At 38.8% G+C, this 24,911-nt stretch overlaps 1 protein-coding gene across 3 annotated transcripts in view; it reads left to right on the top strand.

Moving 5' to 3' along the window:
- The first annotated feature begins 1,447 nt into the window (after positions 1-1,447).
- Positions 1,448-24,911, top strand: part of igsf9bb (immunoglobulin superfamily, member 9Bb) — a 97,476-nt gene continuing 74,012 nt past the window's right edge. For all 3 annotated transcript variants that reach the window (XR_009649797.1, XM_060891423.1, XM_060891424.1), the window contains exons 1-2: positions 1,448-1,801; positions 24,334-24,525. Coding sequence is in view for 2 of the 3 variants with exons in the window: in XM_060891423.1 (XP_060747406.1) it covers positions 1,738-1,801; positions 24,334-24,525 (256 nt within the window). In the remaining variant the exon portion in view is untranslated. The remainder of the gene's footprint in view (positions 1,802-24,333; positions 24,526-24,911) is intronic.

Below are 24,911 nucleotides of genomic sequence, written 5' to 3'. Positions count from 1 at the left end.
TTCTAAATAATTATTACTCGCTTAAGTCTTGGCTTATTAACTTAATGATGATTAACTTTGATTAACTTAACTTCATGTTATTGCTTATGATGTTTTTATTAACTTATAAGTTATATCCCCAATAAGAAAATGTACATACTGTTTTGTTTTTTGTTTTTTTTAAAATCTGAAACACAATATAACATACAGTAGATATAACGTACATAGAGATAAAAGAAAAGGAAAAAAGAAAGAACATAAATATAAAAGAACACGCACAAATGACCAACAATTAAAAGCACAGGAAAAGAGAAAATTTAGTGATGTTTTCTTACAATATTACTGATGGTTCATTACTTGTACAAACAATAAACAATAACAATAAAATTTACATTATGTTAAAGTTTGGGTAAATTTTTTTTTACTTTTAGAACAATGCAAGAAAGTTATCTAGATTATCTTTAATCTAGTGCAAAATGAAAAATGCACAATTCGAACAGCAAACATGGCTTGGCTTATTGAGTTCATTTTAGGTAAGGAGGAAAAAATTAAGTTCATGTTTTTGTTTATTTGTTTGTTTTTCTTTGTTTGATGTTAGACCACATTTGCTTTATCGGCTATCATCATTATTTCAAACGTATAAGAAATGAACAAGTCTGTGTTTGATTCTAAAAGAAGAGATCATTTGCTAATGGAATTCCAAGACCAACACCATGCCTCAGGCTCAAGCTTCAGCTATAGAATAAGTAAATAAATAAACCCAGCTTTTACATCCAGTATACTCATGCTTGCAGGGGATTTTCCCTTAACAAAAAAAATCACACGTGTCAGGTGATCATACAGTATGTTGTTCACGTGTGGCTTTTTTTTGGGTAAAATGCGATCCCATTCGGAAAAAAATGAACTCAAGTATGACATCTAAAATCATTTGAACAGCATGTGATCACATGTGAAAAAGTGCTCTACGTTTGAAGAAGGTGTTAAAACAGAGAAGGTGTGACTTTTCTCTGTACTTTTAGATTTCACCACTTGACCTGACGCTACAGTTTCCCGTAACAGATCCTCAGATGCTTTGCGTAAAGTGCTGCTGAGGAACATGACCGATGCGCAGGGGTTTGGGAGAAGACCTTTAAGTACTCCAGCATCAGTGACCGGCACTCCTGCAGCTTTCAACCAGAGTTCTCTAAACGGAGAGATCAGGAGAGTACACAGACTTGTGAGTCGCGCGTCTCCGCTATTGCGCATGATACTGCGGCGCCGCGCCGTTACGCGCCGCAACTCACCTTGAAGCGGAGGCTGAGCGCCTTTTACCTCACGAACGACGCAGCGGTAGCCAATCCACACCCATCAACCCTCCCACGTCCACCAATGACATTCAAGCGGGGGCGGTGTCAACGAGCTATATTCTGGGGTTTGGTTTTACGCCGGCGTCGCTATCCAAAGGCGCGTCGGGCCGAGTCGCGCTGGTGCAGGTGCAGAGGCTCTTCCAGAGAGAGAGAGAGAGAGAGAGAGAGAGAGAGAGAGAGAGAGAGAGAGAGAGCGTGCGCGAGAGAGAGTGATAAGGATGCGAAAAGGAGAGAAGGGGAAGAAGAAGGGCGAGAATGAAGGGAAACGCCGGAGGAAAGGGTGCAGGGCATGAGCAAAAGGATTTCAGCAGCTGCCAGTGCGTCTAGCATCCCGGGGGCTCGTCTATGAATGATTTATAGAAAGGGGTACTTTGAGATATGATGAGCTCTCTTACTGGCTGGCAATAGTACTATGATTTGGTATGTGGCCACTTTGATAGCAAGTGTGTTCAGCGCCCGAGGAACGGCCGCTCAAGGTGAGTTGAAGTGCAACGTTTGATGCCCTTCTAAGCTCAAGTTGCAATTTTCTTCCTGTAAACCCTTTAACTTTGATTTGTTTGATTATTTTTTTTCTTTTTTCTTTCTCCAAGATATTGCTTCAGTTATTCATAACCTGCAGATTTACTACTCTGATGAAGTTGTGCGATTTCTACAATTGTGCGAGTTAAACAAGTACAAATCTTTTAATAGATCAAATACAGGTGAAAATATTAGGAAAGCATTTAGTCAAACTAACCTACTATAAATAAATGTCATGGCAACCTTTGGTATGTGGTCCAGCACTGCAAACTCCTTCTGCACCGTGCACCTGTGCAGCCTGCACCTGTTCTAACACCATGATGTCATTCAGTTGTATTTCACCTAACAGATGCCTCCAGATGTTGGACATGTTTAAAGAATGACAAAGCACCAATAAGCATGAGGCATCTTTTCTAACATACAGTGATAACCATCTCATCTCAAATTTTCCTTACCTGATTTTGTTGAATATTTAATGAACCCTCTTTGATTGTGCCCTCATTTGCTTAAAAAAATACTTCATTATGACTTTAAAGATACTACATTTAAACAAAGTTGCATGCTGTTTGCTAGATGGGATTTGAGAAGAAAGTGATGCATTTGCTTTTTTTTTTGAACGATGGACTCATGTAGCCCTGTAGTTGCAAATTCGTCCACCAGAGGGCTAAACTATTGCAGATGATAACTAGCTCTAAAAGGGTCAAATTGATCTGTGAGATGTTCTTACATTGAACATTAAGCAGTCTGGAAAGAAAATCTAGCTCAACTTCTTTATTATGCATTTGCCACCATAAAGAAGTAAAGAAGTTATTTACCTCAGCTGGCATGATGTGTCACCTTATCTCTAACTAAGGGAAGTCTCTTGCTGTGCTGTGCTGGCCGGCCACGCATGGTGTTGCATATGCTTCACATTTCCCTCCTGTGTGACCAGATGAAGCGGCCACCTTCTGCTCTTGCACTGCTGTCTCAAGCTGTCTTCTGGCACACACAGCTCTCCGGCTATAGTCCTGGGCATATGCCCGAGCTCGGGTCTCTGTTTTGCCTTGCTGCTTTTTTTTTTTACTCTGTCAACACAAAAGCAGCAGAGCAGCATTCTCAACCTCATAGAGCTGATGAGTTTGTTAGAATGAAGTCTGCTAACTGGGGCCAGTTTGCTGAATGGCACCAGACTGCACTGCACTGCACTTGTTGAAGCGTCTCACAGCACAGAGGGAACAGTGAATCTTTAACCATGATGGGAACATATGCCCAATAACGTCTGTTTCCCTTAAATTGATTATGACTAATCTGTATGCCCAAGTGAATGGATCCAGACATGATACACTGAGATGCAAGCACTTTTTGAGTGGCATCCTATACTGGGACTGGTTTTGATTACATTAATGTTGCACAGGGCAGCTGAATTTGTCCAAATGCCATTCTTCGCTTGCATATGGATCAAGTCCTGCATCTCATTTGGCTTTTAATGTTTTGTAATTATGATTTATAATGTTAGCTCTACTCCACTCAAATCACTTGCAGCGAGTGTACCAATCAAACATTGGAACGTGGCTGACTTGCTGATTGCACTGAAAAGCTGCAGAATACTAACCACAGTGGAGAAAGCTGAGGTAGCTAATTTCCCAAACGGTGTTGGCTCCAGTAACTGTCAGTGGAGAAGCTTAAGGGAATAAATCTGAACGTAGTCATGTAATAGGACATCAGATTAAGATATATATTTGTCCCATAAGTAACAATGTCTGTCTTGCTCAAGGTTTTCAAAATTAGATCTCTCAGAGCTATGACATTGCTAAGGTTGATGTTTTAAGCTTTAATACACATACATTAATGGTGTAATTATCTACTGGATTGAATCCAGTTTGGTAAACAGAAAAATTGTTGGAGTTCTATATTTTAGAGGCACTGTAGCTAGGGATGAACCAATCCCACTGTCCATGTTTAATATATTAATATCAGAGCCTTGAGTATTGACCAACATCCAACAGTGATCCAGTGAATTTCTCACAGTGGTTGAACCGAATTATTTTGTGTGGACTTAAGACAAACGTGCTAGACATGTAAATAACATGCTTTCACGGTATGTCACACAGTATGTCTGTGAATCATATAAGACCATTTGAAATCCAACCCAATTTCAGTCCAGTGTCTCAGGAAAATATCACACTCCCTACCGGTACTCTGTATTGGATAATAACGCCCACTACTATAGTGATAAAGGGCAGCAAACACTGACAACTTTAGTTTAGGCCTTGTGGTGCACTGTGAGTAAAATGATCTAATTTTCTGACTTTTATCATCAGTCTATTATATTATTAGTGCAATGAATATAATCTTCAATTTCAAAACTTTGCTTAGAACCTCAGATACAGTCCTGTATCTGTATGAGTACTTTCATTTTAAAGCATCAACAGCAACAGACCTGATACAACACACCGGAGAAGTATTTAATTCTTCATGAGCTGTGTAATGGAGAATGGGAGAAAGGTTAATCTTACACAGTATTGTATATATTAAATTTGTAAAAATACAGGGTGTTGTTAAGTATATACGTAAACCTGATTGTTGAATTTATTTTGGGTTGGACTGAAGGACTGCATTTTTAGAACCTTATTTGGCAACTTTATGACCATTTGGGAGTGTCATTAATCTTTTTATAGCATATGCTTGCAATTCTTGGAGCATGCAACTCCTCAGTTAGCTATGTTATATATAAATTATAATATATGCAAGTATTAGTCATACATATAATATATGAATATATGTTAATTTTCAACTGGAGCCCCAAAGTGGTCCAGCGGCAGGATCCCGCTCTAGATTCCTGGGCAGGGAGCTAATCCAGCCACTGAAGAGTTAACTCTCAATGCCAGTCCCAAGCCCGGATACAAACGGGAGGGTTGCGTCAGGAAGGGCATCCGGCGTAAAACAAGTGCCAAAATCTAATATGCGAACCACGTGATCTGCTGTGGCGACCCCGAACAGAGAGCAGCTGAAAGAAAAATTTAATTTTCTGGGATGAATAAACTATCTATCTATCTATCTATCTATCTATCTATCTATCTATCTATCTATCTATCTATCTATCTATCTACCTACCTACCTAAATATGTACATTGTATATGCAGCAGTATCTAGATTGCTTATGTATAATATACAGTGTATGTACATATTACATTATGATTTATAAAACACTCTAAATCTGTAATAAGCCTGAGATAATACAGAATATACAATATAGTTTAGAGCTGCAGGATGATTACAGGTAGTAAAACATCAGTGCTCTAACAACGTAGTGTGGAGTTCAGCAGGGTAATGGTTGTGGGGAAGAAGCTGGCCCTGAGCCTGCTGGATCTGATTCGAATGTTCCTGTATGTCCTCTTGGAAGGAAGGAGGTTGAACAGTTTGTGACTGGGTGGGTGGAGTCACTTATGAGGTTACATGCTGTACTCGGACATCCAGTATGGTGAAAATGTTCAAGTGACTAGCAGTAGGGAGCCAGTGATGTGGGTCTCATCACCTTTTTCAGGGCGTCATCGAGGGGCAGCCATACACGCCATACAGGAGTTGCTTTCAATGGTGCAGTGATAGAAACATTTTTTAAAATTCTGAGGAGACTTTTTTCTGTCTCCTCAAGAATTAAAGACATTGTTGTATCTTTCTAACCAGAATCAAAGTATTATGAAGCCAGGTTAGATCCCATGGCATTGAGCACCTTCATATGGCCTTTCTCCTTGTAGTTTTGTTAAGTGAGTATCTTAGCAGTCTGTGTGCTGTCCCTGGATTCCATTTCCTCCTTCTCAGCACTTCAAAGACCATTTCCTGTCTCTGATACACTTTCTCCTGAGCCGTCTGTCTCTAGTCTGCTGCCACAGCCCGAGAGAGAAGCATGTGTTCCAGCAAGGTCTCCCATAGGGACTGTGTGAAGCTTTGATTAATTTCACATACGGACATCTAAACCCTTCATTTGTATTCAGACTTTTCAATCTGTTTGAAAGTTACAGATCTTTCCTTATGGCTTTGAAAGTGGGTAGAAGTGCAGGTCAGGTTCTTTGCCCCAATTCTTAAAATTAGGCAATATTGGCATCTTACACACAGTTAGAATCATATCTGCTCATTTTTCACTTGGATGTGTTCCAGAGTTTCCTCTAGAAGTTTTAGAAGTTTGTGAGACTTGTTGGGTCTGCTTTCTAAGTGTCCATGAAATCAAAATTGGTGTTTCATAGATTTTACGCTTTATCTTTTTTATATGTAAACCTAATTGTTATGGAGACTATATCAAGTATATCAAGAAAAAAATGCAAAGAATTAATTGACGATATGTCAGATTGTTTTTATTGCACTTTCAGGTTGTCTCCATTAATAAGAGTAAGTACTGTCATTTTATCAAGTAGCCCAATATTTAATGAACCCTAACCCGAAAGCCTATAAACCTAGCATTCAGTCATAGCAGAAGCCTCCCAATTATGACCTCGACCTTGGCCCACAAATAACTGGCACAACTCCAAACACACTTCGTTTTGTAATCTTGTCAAAGTCATGAGGCATGGGTGAATGTGGTTTAGAAAAATCTTCCAAAAAAATCTTCTTAAAGAGACTTTTCACTGTTCTGCATTTTTAGCTAGTTAGCTCAGATAGTGTGAAGATGGTTGAGATTTCGCAGTGCTTGAAAGCTATTGGCTTTTGTGTAAATCTCTCAGGCACTTCAACACTTTGAAGCACTTTTAACTTCCTGTTTCATAAGGACATGTGTATGGAACATACTGAATAAAATGCCAGCAAACTATCTAATATATTTAATATGTTCTCAATCTGTGAATAGGTCTCAGAGCACTCACATTCTGGTACCAGGCCATGTATCATAAGAACCGTGCTATGCACTATATACTGATTGATACTGATGGTTTTTGGTAAATCTCTTTTTGGCTTAAGGCTACAATCACTTCTATAAAAACCATCAGCCCACATGACAGCCAACTGGTATGTGGGACAACACTGACCCAGGATCTCCTCCCACTTCTGCAGCTCCTCAGTCATGGCTGCACATCATCAGCTTTCTTCTCCTGGTGGCTAGGGTCAAGAGGAACCAGTGAGCTTAAACACCACTAGTAGATGTGTTGTGTATAGACCCATTCCGAAGCACACCATGGGATTTGGTTAATTATTCATGACTTTTCACTGTTGTAGTAGTTAAGGTCAGTGTGTTACTATTTTTGTCTCCTTAACATGTGAAAGCGCTCCTACCATATGCAAGAACGAGCCATGTATCTGTATTATTCATGTCTAGTCAGTGAATTGATGTTGTTATAGGCCATGTTACAGGAAACATTTCTAGCAATGTAGCCTTTATTAGCCTTTAAAGCCATAACATTTCTAGCCTTTATCACATTAACCGCCATGACACAATCAGGGATTCAAATAGATACATTGGAAATTGATTAGAATTTATCCATCCATAGAGTCAGGAAGTAAAGTCCCTCCGAGATTTGGCCAGTTTTATAACATAAGCTTTTTTGTTGTTTATGAATGGATAGAAGAGGATGTTTGCTGGTTAGTGAACATTGTCTCTGTTCCACATTGATGTCTTGACTCATTCAGCATATGAGGTCACTGAATTGGTGTGCCAATGCACATGGTGGCCTTTGGCATCGTTGGCATGGTAATCCTCCTGCACAGAAAGTCACATGACGGTACTTGGCACATTTAAGAAACTCTTCTATAAATATAGCTAGATTGACCATTTCTGAGAACATTTCTTAATGTCCTACCTTGTATAGAAGTAAAACATTTACCTTGCTCGAACTTGTCCTTGACAGTCTTCTTGACGTGGGTATTAGTAGAAACATAGGTCCAATAATAATCTCTTCTGTATTAATGTTATAGTGTTGTATCATGTGTTAAATCTGTAATTCACATAAATGCTGCAGCGTATTGAGTTTGTGTTTTTAAATAGAAAATAAATCCTCAAGTTTGTGGGCTTGTTGCTTGGGTAGGCTTGTCAGGTGTGAGAGCTGTGATGTTAGACATGATTAATGGAGAAGTGTGAAGGTGTTGCACATGCTGGCGTAGGCTGTGTGTGTGTGTGTGTGTGTGTGTGTGTGTGTGTGTGTGTGTGTGGAGGAGGTCAGTATGACTCACAGAGTAGGAGGTCAACCTGCCCAGTTGAAACAGCAGAGGAATCCTGTGGGAAACTGGATAGAAATGAACTAGCTCCAAAAAACTCGGATAAACTTAGTTGTTTCTTTTATGAGTTGAATTTAAATTTAATCTGGAACACACTGTCTGTTTGGCATGCTAGTATCTGTCATGCTACTTCTGCGTTAGAGCATTAGTCATAATCCTTCAGCCATATTAACCTTTCCTATTGCCTTCTGTGCCCGTTTCTGCATATTGTGGTATGTTGTCTGAAGGCTGGCAATGATTACAAAAATCTGTATTGAAACTTTGTGTATTTTTTAACACTTTTTAGCCACTTGAGAGAGATTTTCACTGATCCTTTGGGAATGCAGTGTATGGGTTGGCAGAAATAATCACTCCTGTTTAGGTACCTAAAGTAACAGGTGCTATTCATTTTATTAAGAATAAGTGCAGCTGTCATTTTTGGTAACGTTGCCAAGAATGCATAAGCATAGTCCATTATTAAAGGAAAAATAAAGTGGAACGTTAAATAAATTATAAGTTTTATAAATAGACCATTTTCTGGGTGGGAGATATTGTATACTCTAAGATTAATTCTTCATGTTTTGTACTCTTGGCTACAAACAGTTGCTATAATAAGGAAAAAGAAATCACTGTTCTTTATGGATAATTCAGTAGCCTTGTGTATGGAACAAGCTGATTACATGCCAGAACCATTAGTTTTTTATTAACAGTGGCCTTGCAAACAAACAGCAGCAGTAACTAGATGTGTTTCTTTCTGACTGAGGTTTATGAAAAGTCTCTACTCGTTACTGAATTTCATAAAACAGATTTACTTTCGAGGCATGATCTAGCAAGTCAGTGGAACAAATAGCTAGGTGAAAGCACTGACCAATGGACCTCAAGGCTGTTATGCGAATCTCTTGCTTGCACAACATACAGTCATTTTGCAGTGAAAAAAAGCTCAAATATCTTTTATGCATGATGTGAAGAGAAAACCAATGCTGAAATGTCGCCAGCGACTTGGTTTCTTTTTGTCAAAGGCACAAACATGACTTGCTACAGTCATTCAGTCATACTATTTAACTTGCTAACTAGCCTTACATTCTTTATTATGGTATATTAACATTTTTAGCCATTTTTAAACATTTATGTTCCAAACAACCAAACATTGGACTGGACAGCACACAGGAGATTTCATTTGCTCGCTATGCTAACTAATGAATTCATTATTTTTTGACCCCCTGCATAGAAAAATAAAAGAAATGATGGTCTACTTGGTTAATGACTTTACTACATACCATGTCTTTGGACCCGGGGAGGAAACCGGAGTACCCGGAGGAAACCTCTGGAGGTGTGAGGCGAACGTGCTAACCACTAAGCCACCGTGCCCCCCACTTATATATACTGTTTGTTATGAAAATCTAATGATATATAAATTCAAATATCCAGTATAAATTTGGGATATTATTCAGCCATCATTGACACCTCCATGACACTTAATCGCACCATCAGTACTTACTGAAAAGGCGGATATGACATACAAAGGAAGTTAAATGCAATGGTTTTGTGTGTTTTTCTTTTTCACTGAAAGGTATCACAACTTTTCTTTTCTACAGTAGAACAAAACACACATTCGAAACAATGTAAAATGTCAAAAATATTGAAACTGTAACTAGAGTCTGTTGGAGTGAGTATGCAATAGTTTGCCCCACATTATTTGTACTATGCCATCGAAGAGACTTTATGATGTAATGAATTAGTCAGCTTTAATAAGTTCATCGTCAAGCATTTGATGGCGATTCGATTTTGCTCTCCCATCTAATATCACAACCTACCATCAGTAGTGCAGGATAAACATATCGTAGGGTGAGTGACATAGTAAGACCACAGAAACATCCTTTATGTATGTAACTGGTTTGTTTTTTAATGACTGCAGGATAGGACAGTCGCAAGGTAAGTCATGTTGAGCCTTATGCAGATATGTAGATATTTGGGTGTTTGAGTGATAAAGAAGGTGAAGGTGAAATAAAGGCCAGATTTCTTGCTGTTCTTGTTCAGTAGAAATGATTTGGCTTCTACTAAGAGCAAGAACACTACTTTTGTGCTGTTGCTGCAGCCATTCTAAGTGGATTTTCTCAACAAATCATTCTTTTTTTTTTTTTCATTTGGCAATCCTGATTATGGGGTTGCGCTGTTTTATAGAAGAAAAACACAACAAAGCAGAAATGAATTTGCTTTGAATTGTAATGCATGAAAGATTTATTTCTCACTGTACAATTCTAGCCAAGTACAGAAGCAATTTTTAAGAGTAGAAGCGTTTCACACACGTCTGAAGTAAAACTGGATGGAAAGATGACCAGAATAATAGATTGGTGGAGATATATATATATATATATATATATATATATATATATATATATATATATATATATATATATATATATATATATATATATATGTGCTTTACATACAGTGGGAAAATATATAAAAGTGAAGTAATATCAGCAGGTACCTAAAGTCTTTTCAAGTATTTCTACAAAATCTCAACAAAAGCTTTATTATCCAAATGAACCAATACAGAATTGTAGATATAAGAGTAGATATGCTCTTGGTTATTGCTTATGTCTAAATTACATTTTATGCACAACATTAAATTACACCAATCTGAAGGTAAAGGCAAACCTGATGGGAAGCAATGTTGGGGAGACTTATTTAATGTTGGGGAGACTTATTTAATGTTGGGGAGACTTATTTAATGTTGGGGAGACTCCCTAATAACCAGGGTTTGGTAGCTACAATAACTTTACTATAACTACAATGTTATTTCTCAAGATATATACATATGTATAAATATACATGTACCTGAATGCGTGCTATATTACGATTTCAATTATTAAAATCCTGTCAGTGTAATGAAATGTTATTAACGAGAGTCATGCATGAGTAATGTAAAAGTACACCACTGAAAATACTGTATGCCTCATTCTTGAGTAAACTAGATGGAAACAAATGTCTTGTTTAGAAATGACTTCCCTTTTATATATTTTCCCACTGTATGTAATCAGGTTTGCCTTTACATTCAGATTGGTGTAATTTAATGTTTAGACAATAATGCTGTTTGTCTCAATAGTGTTTTGCAGTTTTGGATTCAGCTCTATTTGAAAATAGAAATGTGTTTGTATTTTAAAAGCCTGTATATAAAGTCTCTGTTGCAGAAAATGTAATTTAGACATAATCAATGACCAAGAGCATATCTACTCTTATATCTACAATAAAGTTTTTGTTAAGATTTTGTAGAAATACTTGGTTCAGCATGCTATACACAGTGCATCAGAATAATGGTTTAGGAGGAGGTTGTTTTTAGAAAATAAGTAATTGTCCTTGGAGGGGTTGCATTTTAACTAAATGTCTCATGAAGGGATCAGTGATTCATTGAGGTACGGCAGTATTGATGGTAATGGGTGTGCTTTCTATACACAAACTATAAAGACCTGAAGTACCTGCTGCTGTAGGGCCTTTGTGTGTGTAATGATGTAATAAATTGTATTGTTATTTATTATTTAGTTTACAATGTCAGAGTAATATGTTTCTTAAAAACATTAGCTTTTTATTGGACACAATAATAATAATAATAATAATAATAATAATAATAATAATAATAATAATAATAATAATAATTGCTGAGCATGTCTGGAAGCAATTTGTATTATTTGCATGTTTTCGTATGTATTAGACAGAGAGATGGAGTGTAAAGTTAGCTATCTATGATCGATGGCTAGCTAGCTAAAGAGGCAGATGCATAAGGTGGACATGCATGTTTTTCAGTAGCTGATAAAGTTCATATCTTAGTATGTCGGTTGTTGATTAATGTTTGGTAGTAGTTTTTGCACATTATCTATAATGTCTAAGACTCTGACAGGCAGTTAGAGCATTCCAGACTTTTTCAGACTTAATCAGGTTTAAGGACATTTATGTGTGCTTTTCTATGAAGTTTTTCTTTTTCTTCATTTCATTTGAACCTTAAGACTTGTGTTGGTGTGTTGGTGTCTATCTAATTATCTAACTTTCCCATGCTTCTCATTTTCAGTCATTCAGACATGTGACTTTTTTCTTCATGTCTGTCATGTCTGTTTCTGGCTTCAGTGCACAATGCAAACATTGTGAAACGGGTTGAAAGACAGCTAAAATGAAATGAATGACTTTAATTTGGAAGTACTCTTAGACCTGCAGTGACATTATAGAGATATTTGATGTTAGCAAACTTACCTTTCCACTAAACTACCTATGTTATAGATGTGTCATATGTAGTAATATGTACAGTGTTGTCGAATATGAGCAGAAATGAAAATGAATCTTCTTAATGAAGTACTGTACAGATAAAGTGATGCAGTGTCACAACCTGATGCGGTCAGTCCCATATTCATATTCAAAACGGCAGAATGTAAATCACTTGAAAGAATTTGAAGTCACTTGAAACAAAAGGATATGAGGCAGAATTATGGCTGTGTTGTTAATATGAAAACCAGCTCACAACAATATTAATATGGAAGCAAATGCAGCAATTCAGATATTGTAACTGCCTAAAAAATGTATTAGAACAAATTTGGCCTACTGTGTGAACAAATCCAGTGTTCATTCATAAACAGCTACACAGTGCGAAAGATTCTGATAAGGGAAAGTGTGTGTGTGTGAGAGAGAGAGAAAGAGAGTATGTGTGATTTCATGAGCTCAGCATGGTGGTAGGCAGCATACTGACCTCCTCTTCCTCTCTTCCCACCCCCTCGGCTGGCCCGCTTCCTCCTGTGGCTCATCTTTCAGCTGTTCATTGATGCAGCGCACTCAGCTTCCTCCAACCCGGCTCCTTCACATCCATTAATTATTCATGCCTTGGCCATGAGATACTCCAGTACAGTGCTCCATCCCCCCTGACCAGAAAACTTTCATTCATTCCTTCCCTCCCTAGTTCAAGACCCAGCAATCAATTCAAGTCAAGTCACATTTCTATCTGTGCATCCATCTTTCCTTGTCTCTCTGTCTTGAAAATTAGATCATGATGTGTCCATGTCTCAGGGCGCAAAGTGCACTGCAGTGGACCTTGCTATAGTTTGCTTGTGCCGGTCAGGACACGCATTGTCACTTCCTGAAGGTTAGCGTTGATGGATCAGACGTCCCTGAGCTGCATCCTCATACTGCAGCTCCCTCCCTGCCCTCTCTGAACTCAAATTAGCTGTTCTGTAATAACTGCATCGCTCCTCTCTCTGAGCTCAGTCAGCTGTACACTGCCTCTTGTCTGGGCCCAGGGCAGGTCAGTGCATTGTGTAGGGCCTCCTGTATGAAAGAACAATACATACTGTAGAAACATAAAGCATGCTTGTCATCACTTGACTTTGGGACTATAATTAAGGCTGTGATTTAGCTTTTGCCATTAAGGGCTGTGTGGGAGGATGTGGAGGCAGACACTTTTAAGGTGACACATTTGGTGCATTTGTGTCCGTCAGCACACAAAGTATAAGCTCCAGTATGGCTCTTCTAAAGAGAAGTGCTGTCTTGAAATACTACCAGTCACTGTGTTTAGAGCATCTCATTGGTCTTTGCAGCCAAGGACGATTGTAATTGAAAATTCCATGGACTCCCTCAGTAAAAGATTTCTTAGTCCACCTATTGGAATTAGCCCCATTAAATTAATTTCTAAATGAACTTTTCACTCACAGAACACATTTTTATTAAAACTGTTTTTAGATTCATGTTAGATTCACACAAATGAATCAGATTCACACAAACGAATCAGATTCCCACAAATGAAGTGAATGATACATGAATAGATATATAAGTAAACATACAGATATAGACAGACAGACAGACAGACAGACAGACAGACACAGAGAAATAGCATGTAATATTCCTATTTTAATCAATTATCTCGCTTTTCTGGGATGCTTTGGATATTGAAATACCTTAAACAATTTTATCAAATTGTTTCATATTACTTTCCTTGTTTTTAATTATTACATCCTCACTGGAACTAGCTGATTAATTAAAATTTATTAAAATTTTGTATTTAATAAAATGAAAATCTATAAAATCTTTCAAATCCCTAAGGTAAAAATGGGTCTTTTGGTGGTAAATATTTATTAAATTGATAATATAATTCAATATTTAAATTTAAATTCAATATTTAAAATCTAAGTACATATACTATTTTCCATTAGTATTTTATATTTAATAAAGGTTATAATAAAATGCAACAGTACGGTTTGTGAGCACAGCTACTGTATATATCATGATATGTATTTTTTTTGTAATGATACATCAACTGATGCTAAGCTAGGGCACATCATCAGTGATGTTCCTGATCTCATTGGGTGTTTCGGGTCTTTCGAAACATCAGACACCCTCCTTCAGGTGACCCAACTGAGGTTGATCATGCCTCAGCTTGTGCCCTAGCAGCATTTGTCCACGGATCTGCTCTTTTGATCCAGAGCCACCTCGAAGCCTTCTCTGCAGCCTCTGTGCTATTACAGATAGCCCTCCTTCTTCTCTCACCCGTGATCCCGAGTGCAGTGTAGGCCCTGTAGAGGGACTGCCCTGCAAAGCCTCTGCACCCCACCTCCACAGGTAAGCACCTTGCCTTCCAGCCTTGGTTATGGCAGTCGTTGACGAGGCCTTCATATTTCGCCCTCTTCCGCTCAAAAGCTTCCTCCATTCGGTCCTCCCATGGCACAGTGAGCTCCAACATGACCAGGTTCTTTGTTCCCTCAGATACCAAGACAATGTCAGGTCTCAAGGTGGTATTGACGACATGCTGGGGGAACTTAAGTTGTCTACACAAGTCCACTTTCAGCTGCCAATCCTGTGCGGTGTTCAGAAGCCCTGATGTTACCCTGGCAGATCTTTCTGGTTTCTCTCCAGCCCTGATGAAGCTGATGGTTTGCTTGGGGTGCTTTGACTTCCAGCAGTTGTTGATAGTAGCCTGGATGTTCTCTGCAATTGTTTTAAGCACCTGGTCATGCCTCCAGCGATACCGGCCTTCCCCCAAAGCTCTTGGGCAGCAGCTCAAGATATGCTCAAGAGTTCCCTTTCTCTGGCACAAGACGCATCCTGGTGTATCGACCAGACCCCAGGTGTACAGGTTGGATTGGCTAGGGAGGATGTCATAGACTGCCTGCACCAGGAACTTGATGCGGTGTGGCTCTGCCCGCCAAAGGTCAGCCCAGGTGATGTTCCTCTCCACAGCTTGTTCCCATCTAGTCCAGGCACCCTGACGTACCATTCAGACTGCTTTGCTGGACCTTTCCTCCTCCACCGCAGCCCTCACCTCACCTTGAACTAGCTGCCTCCGCTCCTTCCCCCGAGCCTTGTCGAACCGGGGCCCTTGAAAGGTTCCTAGCCCAGCCCTTCCTCTGGCCACTGCTCCCACCAGAACACCACGGCGCAGCCGTGACTCTGCCTGGTCTACTGCTGGCTCTGCCCTCGATTTCCTGCCAGTCTTGACCACTACCCCTGCCCCGGAGACTTTAATGTCCCTAGACTCACTGTACTGCAGCACCTCTCTTACGCGCAAGATCTTGAACTCCTCTTCGATGGATTTTAGAGGGAGCTGCAGCTTGCAGGTGTTTCCGTAAAGGGCGATGCTACTTAAGCTCCTCGGGAGTCCCAGCCATCTCCTTAGGAAGCAGCTGACTCTCCTTTCCAGTTCTGAGATGGTGGTAATCGGAAACTCATACAGGAGCAGAGGCCACAGTATCCTTGGTAGAATCCCATGTTGGTATACCCATGCCTTAAACTTTCCAGGGAGCCCAGTTTTATCGACATTCTTCAGCCACCTCTCCAACTCCTCACAGGTGTTTCTGATGGATGTTGTATCCCTGAGGCTTCTGTCGAAAGTATTTCCCAGGCTTTTAACTGGTTTTTCAGACAGGGTTGGGATTTGTATGATATGATATGTAACATATATTTGTTTGGTGTAGAATGAAAATTTAAATATTATTTAAGCAAAGAAACACATATTGATGAGTGATGGCTATGAGAGGGAGTGACATTGTTCTAAAGTGTAAAACCTTAAGCTGATTTATATGCAGTAAAAAAGAAATTTATTTTTTTTCCTGCTGCTTGAATCCGTACTGCATTAAACGCTGCTGTTGGATGTCTGCACTTCTCAAGTCCTATAACAGATCGAATGCCAGGATTGACCTGAGAACAAAACAATGACAACATTATTCAGGAGCCTCAATGTTTATCCTTTATCCATTTATCCATTTAAAGCCTGAACGAGAGGCAGTTTAAGCAGAAACACGTCCTCTGTGGTCTTCCCCGTCCCAGGGAAAAAAGTATGAAGCATGAATAAGTCAAACATACAGTGAGAAGGTAAAGAGGCATTGGGCAGGGAATAACTGTCAGATATAAATAGAGAGATGCATTACCAGCAAATTGAGCTGCAGCCTGGATAAGGTTAGTTGATGCTGAGATTGTGCTGATGTCATATGCTGAACTGCTTTGCCTTTTACTCCTGCATAGGCTGGTGGATAGAGAAATGCATTTTTATTTCATATTTAAACTCTGTATCAATTCTGCATTTCATTTCCAACACATAAACTAATGAATGAGAGTGCTTTCAGAACGACGGATTATTAGCTAGTGGCCATAATTATGTTGGCTTTGTAGAGTTGGCTTTCCTATTTAATCTTAGACAAAAATTTATCAAGAGAAACTCCTCCTAGGGCTTTTGAGCCACATGCACCAAATTGGGATATGTTGTAGACCCTGGTCTGATGTTTGTTGCTATTACTTTTGTAAGTGATCCTAGTACCGGGTCTCAAATTTGCCTTTTTTCCCATAGACTCCCATTATAAACTTTGGAGGTTTATAACTTGGCAACCTTTCAAACTATCTACACCAAACTCGGCCAGCTCCTTTAGGGTGATACTCTGAACAGAGTTTTAAATTGGTGTACCGACTGGCCTTTCGGTTGTCCTGCAGCCCCGCCCCAAAATATGCAAAATCAAAACTTTTTACAACATGGACATGTGACATATCAAAACACTCAGCACAATGAGGGGAACTTCCTCAGGAGAATTCGGATGACGTCACATGCTCGTCTCCACTTGCCTCCAAATGTTTTGACACCCTATCTTTCTGTCCACTTGCCTCCAAAAGTAACACTGACCCTTATGTCCACTCGCCTCCAAAAAGCACCGGCCTTTGCGAATACTTGCCTCGTCAAAGCCAACATCAAAGTTTGTCGCGAGGAACTTTACAAATCTAGTTTCAAGATTTGATGTTTAAAAACAAATACAAGTTTGCAATCATGTAGCAGCAGTGCAGTTCAGAAAACCATGCAGTTCATCAGTTAATACTCACATCAACTATCATAAGGGGAAATAAATGTTATCTTAGTGACCTGTTTTTTGCTGCCCGGTGGGTTGATTTGGGAATTTCAGAAACTGTTGATCCCCTGAGAGGTGCAACAGTCTATAGAGTATATGCAGAATGATGCAGGCAAAACACATTGAAGAGCAAGACTGTTTCGAGCTGTCAGGAAAGCTCTGGTAGCACAAACAGCTCTTTACAATTGTGGTAAGCAGAAAAGCATCTCAATAGACAAAGCTGTTGACTTTTGAGGTACAATGAGCTACTAAAGCAAATGATCACATTTGGTTCCTCTGTTGTCATCCATGAACAGGACTTTGAGGCTACAATGGGAACAGGCTTGCCAGAACTGAACATGATAATAGGCCAGTTGTAGGTAGAGGGTGGAAATGCCAAAGAACCCATTTGAAACTGGGCAAGTTCTTTCGGCTTTCACAAGACAGACTAGAAAATTGAAAATCACCGTAACGTCACAGCCCCAGACTTCAGAGTAGACGATCTGTATTGTGTAACGAGTGGGATGTCCTTTTATTTCCAGATTAGCTGTGTGAGACACTTTCAGCAGTGAGTCAGCTTGTGTGTGGCCTCGATAGTCTGTGCTGCGTTCTAATCAGATTCAGTCTGCCTCTTGTATAGCTGAAAGTTTGTGCAGTTTTTGCAGGGATTATGACTGAGAAGGATGCTTTACTCAGGAAAAGTTGTAGAATAAGAGGATTGGATACGGTTAGCATTTCTTTAAAGATATAGGATTTGAGGCTTGTATGTGCCATAGATCTCGAACATGTCCACAATCTCATTTATTAAAGAATGCTCTCCAGCGTTAGATCTGCAGCCTTCTTTCCATTTTATAAAATAATATAGGATATAGTGTGCTTTAATAGCAGGGATTGTGCCTCAAGTGAAGGGGAATAATGGTTACCAGTATAAACATGATTATTTTCTAGGATGTCAAGAATTGTATTAGTCCTTATAAATAATTAGGTTACACTTTTTATCAAGTTATAGTTATATTTTATGTGGAACAATATAGCAGCTTTAAACACTTAAAAAAATCAGCTTGTCAGGATACATGTGTTGAAGGTACAGCTTTACTCCTTGATTTTACAAAAAGCTGACACTGGAGACTCCTTCCATAGATGCTAGAAACGTCCGCATACAAAAAGCTTCACAACCTCATTAAAATCATCAAAAAAAAAAAAAATGTATACAGCACCAATAATTGTGTTCTCCATCTTAATTAAAAACAGCTTTGTACACTTTAACAGCTATGGACACTTTACTACTGATGTTAGTACAAATACAATGGCCTCCTGATGTAAATGTGCACAAACCCAAGTGTTTCCAGTTTCCAGTAGAGCGCTGTTAAAACAATAATGTTGTAAAACCCTATTGATTTTTTCCCCTTTACCATTACCAGATGTCGCCAAGGAGGTAAGTTGTATTGATCTGAGTGGTGTGGTGGAGCTCTTTTTTCCCACCCAATGACAAGTCCAGCAGGAATCCATCGGCATACCAGCTAAAAGCACTACAGTTGTTTTATTTCATCGACACTCATGTCCACCCCAGCAAATAATAGGCCTGCTTTGCCAATAAACCGCTCATTGAAAATTCATTGCACGTACACTTTTAAAGAAATAACAAAAATGATCTTTTACAGAATGTTTTCTAAACACAAACAATTTAGAAATAATAATTTTCTTTATTGGAAATTTGATGGATTAGTTTAATTTAGTCTGAAGTAAGGGACATTTTCCATGTTGGATGTTTTAATATCCATCGAAAAGCATGAGTACAAGAAAATGATCCTCTATCCAACGCTATTGTGACACAAACAAATGTAGCATATATTTTTTTAATATATGATCACAAATATTTTTTTAATACTTCTTTTCACGACCACATCTTGATATTAGATTGGATATTTATTTATGTTTTTGTTTCTAACAAATCCTAGATGTGCTCTACATCTTTTAGAGTTAAAGTAAGCTCTATTGGAAGACTTCCTGTTGATGGAGCATCTTTATCTAGCCTTTGATTACCCATTAGCAATTAAAAAACGACAGTCGCAGCGGCTTTTAAACCTCATTAGCGAAATCCAATATTTTGTTGCTTTCTCTGCCTGACTGGGTATTGAATAAGCCTCTTACATCTAACATCATTACCAAAAAGAATCACAGCAAAAGTGGCAGTGGTAGTGGTTGGGGGGCATTTGGGGGTGGAGGATCAGACAGTGCCCTCTTATGGGGTTTGGAAAGCTGCATCTTAATTTTCTGTCTCCCATCTGGTGGGTTGAGTACCCTCAGTAGCCTTTGCAGCATAGGCGTACAACAACTTCCAGATATTGGAAAGAAAATTGCTGTGGTTATAAGATGTGAGTATGTGTCGAACAAATTACACACCAAGCGCTCAGGAGCATGATTCTTTTCACTTCTGTGCTTGCTTTATATGTATATATGGCATGTTGTTTATCTTAGAGGGCTGAGGAGAGCCTCAGAACAGGGGATCAGGTTACTTTCTCAAGCTGACCGAATTCCCCCACAAAACACAAATACCATGTATTGTTGATGACAATACCAGATAAGTATTACATTAAATCTAATAATTCTGCATTGCAACAGTCCTCTCGCTATCTGGGTTAACATTCAAACCTTGACAGTTCCTTAACTTTAACTAGAGATGTGTAATCCCACTCTCATGTGGAACTCTAGTTTAGTAGATGCTTTAGTTTCAACCAGATTTAGTCCAAGACTTCTTAAAAAGGCAAGCGAACTAATAGAAATTGATTAAGCCAAAAAAAAAATCTCTTTCTGTTATTTATATTTGTATCTCTTTAGAACACAGTATCTGTTTTTTAGAGTAATAAATTATTAATCGGTTGCCTTCCTAATGTGCCTGTAGTTAAAATAGGCCATCAACTTTGACTGGAATTAAGAGAACAATAAAGCTTTTGACAGTAAACCCTGGAGGTGTGCTTGGCATAAAATAAAGGATAGTTATACAGAAAATAAGTCGATCCCTTCTATTCAGTATGGAGATTTTAAATGAAAAGTAGGTGCCTCTTTCAAGAAGGGCTGTGGTTGGATCCTCTAACAGAGTAATGATCCAAAAAAGATGTCCAAATTCACACAGACGTGGTTGAATGATCATAGAATCAAGCTTTTTCTTGACAGGCCATTCCTGTCTCCATTGAGAATATTTGGAATGAGCTGATCTCGTCAAGCTATAAGACTTGATGTCGGGTATGTTGGCAAAGAAAGGCTACACACAGTACTACATGTAGGAGGTTGTAGGGAAGTGATTTCTTTTTCAATATATGTTTTAATCATTGGATATTTGCCATTTCTGCCATTTTCTTTATTATAAGGTGTCATCAATAGGAAAGTGGAGCTGGCTGTTTTCTGAATATTAAATAAATGTGTTGAGGTGTATGTTTTGCTCAATTTTGTGAATGATGTCAATAAACTACAGTACTGTATTCTAAAAAAGGTTTAGCAAATGTGGAATTACAATAAAAAAGATTTTGTAATGTTACAGTAAAACTTTAGAATAGTTGCTTGACCAAATTTGCTGTCATTCAGTCCAAACATTAAGCAAAGCTAAATCACAAGAAGTGGATTAGGTGTTGAATAGAGAGGATTAATCCGGTAGGCCTTATAGCTGGCTGATTTTCTGGAGATTTTTGGTGAGAAATATCCTTGTAAACTCACCGTCCAGTTTATTAGGAACATCTGCTTACCTGCTGATTCATGTAATTATCTAATCAACCAGTCCTGAAGATGCAGGTAAAGATTTTCAGTTAAATACTTACTTCATACATTAGACGATGAGAAGAAAACTGAATTCAATGACACAGATTGTAGTATGTTTCTAAGTACTTTAGGTATGTAATTTTTAGTCGGTAACCTCCTAATTTCGAGGTCTAAGGTATATTAGATTCACACCGTGTCACATTATTGCCATGCAATGTTTACGGAGAGTGCAGAAGTAGAACTATACTGTAAACCATGAAAAGAAAGACAAATAAAGTTAAAGTCCAGAGTGACTTATATTTTTTATTTCAATTTATACAGCTGAGAAATTGAGGTTTGAAGACTTTGCTCAGGTGCCCATCAGTGACAGCTTGGTGGACCTGCGATTCGACCTTCCTATCAGTTGTCCAGCGCCTTGACCACTACACTATCACATCACTGTGCCACCCAGAAAGTGGTTTGTAAGGTTCTAGAAAAGCTTTAGATAGTATTTAGCAACCCCAAATTCACGTAAGAAAAAAAAATGAAAGCACAAGTTATTACCAGAGCTATTTAAGTAGTAACAGCTCAACTAAGCCAATGGGTGATAATCTGAATGAAAAAGCTTCAATAAGACAATCAAATGGACTGTCAGGAGTAATATGTCCTTTGTAAATGTGCATTAGAGATGACAGCAGGTTACAGCCTGTCAACGTGAAGCAGATGACTTACACACTAGTGCAAATCCTTCATTGCAATTATAGTTCCATCAACCCTTAACATTTCACTCAATGGTTATTGCTGAGAACTAATTTATGGTTATTTATAGAAGCAAGGGGATCTGGTATTTTCCTATTTCAGGCAAATCATTTGAAAGTGTGTGTGTGTGTGTGTGTGTGTGTGTGTGTGTGTGTGTGTGTGTTTTTATGGGGAAAGTCATTAGACTCGATATGATGTTCATCAATAACACAAAAAGGGTCTGTGTGGTAAATAAGAACAAGAGAGTGTTCTGTCTGTTTAATTTAGACAACCTAGATTTTATTTACTTGGTTCTAGTAAATCATTCATTAGCATGAATAGTGCAGGACTAAAAAAAGCCACGCTAAGAGTCTTTATTTGAGATTTTCCACGGATCAGCGTGAAAATCCAGAGCAAGGGTCAGGTCACATGCAAACAATTATCAAATCCATAATATCTGACCATCAGTGACTGAAATACAAACTATGGGAGAATAACTACGGAAAACTAGGCTTTTATCAATTCAAACCATGGCTAATAACACTAGAAAGACTAGCAAGAAAAAAAAACACATGGCAAAGCAGTTATTACTGCAGTAGGAATTTGTCTTATATTATCAGCTGGTTGTACATTTACTTGACCATTTTAGCAACATTTTACAATGAATGTTTGTAATATTTGTTCATGATGAGAATTTGAGCCCCCTCTGTAGGATGTCTCTGTGAATATATATAATCATCTCTCTCTGTCTCTTATTCTCTTCTCATCTTTCCTCTCTCACTCTGTGATCGAATGGTTCATCTCCCTCGTGTCTTTCAGTGTAAACGAGAGCAGTCCTAAAGGAGCATGGAGAGGAACTTGTTAACTGGTTGTTGCTCTCATCTCTGTGTACAGTGAAGTCATACCTTCCATGGCTTGTTTTGCTCACTGGTGATGTCATCGCCAGCCAATCAGCAGGTGGTGCTGCAGTAGGCACTGGATGCAGGGGGAGTCTGGGGTATATGCACAGGGATGCTCTAGCAACGCGACTCTTTTCATCACTACATCATTACTGGGGCTGGATGAAGGGAGAGAGAGATACAGAGAGAATGAGAGATAGGCAGAAAGAAGCAGAGTGAAAGAGACACAGCATCAGCAATTCAGAATAATTAATAACAGTGAGCTTCCTCTTTTGACCCCACAGTTTTAAAATGTGCTCAATATGGAAATGAAATTTCTAAATAAGGCAACACTGGCACACTTCTTTCTTTCTTTCTTTCTTTCTTTCTTTCTTTCACCTGCTACATCATACGGGTTCTGTTTTTAACCCATCCAGGCCTTTACTCTGTGGTTATGTGGTTGTGCTATGGTTATGCTCCTGCACTCTGTAACTATTGCATATGCTGTGGTAATTATATCAGTCAGTATTTGATTTAACATTGACCTCTAACCAAGGTGAGCCACATTTCTGCAAGGAGTGAGGAGTACGCTTTAGTATCCGACGCTCCAGTTAGAGGAGACTCTATTTATCTGTGTCTGTATCATTGATTCATATCTCTGCAGGATTTAAAGAACACGCTGATGAAACCGCAGTATTGTTGGGTTTAAAAGACTTGCATGAAGCCGAATAATTCGTGCTTTTGAAATGACTACTATGAGTAGTCTTGGAACAAACAACTCTTGCAACAAACAACACAGACCCCAATTTTTTCATAGTATTGTTTTTTTTATTTGTCAGTATTATATCACCACACTGAGGAATGCGGTAGCCTAATAGTTAAGATGTTTGAGTAATGATTGTGATCGTGAGCTCAAAACCCAGGTCCACCATGCTGCCACTGCTGGGCCCCTGAGCAAGGCCCTTAACCATCAATTGCTCAGTTGTATGAAAATGAGAGAAAATGTTAGTGACTCTGGTTAAAAGTGTCTGCCAAATGTATACATTAGAAAATGAGACACAGTCTCTGTTGGTAGCCCAGTGATTTGGGTGTTGGACTATGATGGAATATTGTGAGTTTGAATCCCAGGCCCACAAAGCTTCCACGGCTGGACCCTGAGTAAGGCTCCCAACCCTCAATTACTCAGGTGTATAAAAATGAGCTAAAATATAAGGCCTTCTGGAAAATGGGTGTCTACCAAATCTGGTTGATCAGAAGATGTCAATGTTGTATGGCAGAGATCTAAATAATTAAACGATTTCAGTATATGCTGTTATTTAAAAAAAAAAGCAATCTGTTCATGTTGATATGACATGAAGCTTCTTGTGAGGAGGAGTTTAGCGCAAATTTGTCTCATTCCAGAAAGAAAGAAAGGAAAAGAATCCTGCTGAAGCATTTATTGTTTATATTTGCTTTAATGTTTATTTATTTAAATTTATTTATATATTTTTTTAAACCAGATCTGTTTGCTCAGTATTTTCATAGTGGTGCATGACTGGCTCTTATATAGTAACGTGTAATAAATTGTTGAATACACGCTGAATGTGTTTCATAGTATGCAGTGTGTAAAATACCCCTTTTACCCCTTTGTATTTTGTGCTGCAGGTGCCCACGGAGTCAGAGAAGAGCCCCAGTTTGTGACTGCCCGTGCTGGGGACACCGTGGTTCTGGGATGTGACGTGTCCCACCCGCTCAACGGGCAGCCCTACGTGGTGGAGTGGTTCAAGTTCGGAGTGCCCATCCCCTTCTTCATCAACTTCCGCTTCTACCCTCCCCATGTGGTCCCGGAGTACGCCGGTGAGCCCCACTATCACACGTACTTTGTATTCTCTTAAATACACACATTAGCACATCCTGCACAGGTTAATTATGACCATGAGATATTGACATCTGAAAGTAACATCAAATCACAGATTACGTTATTAATAATACATAACACTACACTATCTTATGTACACTCGCTCAATTGCTGGTTTGCGCACCACACTCCAATACCTCATCCACCCGATGCTCTTAAACTATAGTATATATGTCCTTGTATATATATGCCTTTGTTCAGAATCCTCTATTTTTTTTTTTTTATTGTCCTGTAAAGTTTTTGTGTCATCTGTCTGATTGTCTTTTGTCTCACACTGTTTGTAATAGGTTGCACACGATGCACTTTATGTAGCTTGAACAACACT

The sequence above is a fragment of the Tachysurus vachellii genome, chromosome 17, assembly GCF_030014155.1.
Source record: "Tachysurus vachellii isolate PV-2020 chromosome 17, HZAU_Pvac_v1, whole genome shotgun sequence".
NCBI classification, from domain to species: domain Eukaryota; kingdom Metazoa; phylum Chordata; class Actinopteri; order Siluriformes; family Bagridae; genus Tachysurus; species Tachysurus vachellii.
This window is presented reverse-complemented; position numbering and strand designations above follow the sequence as displayed.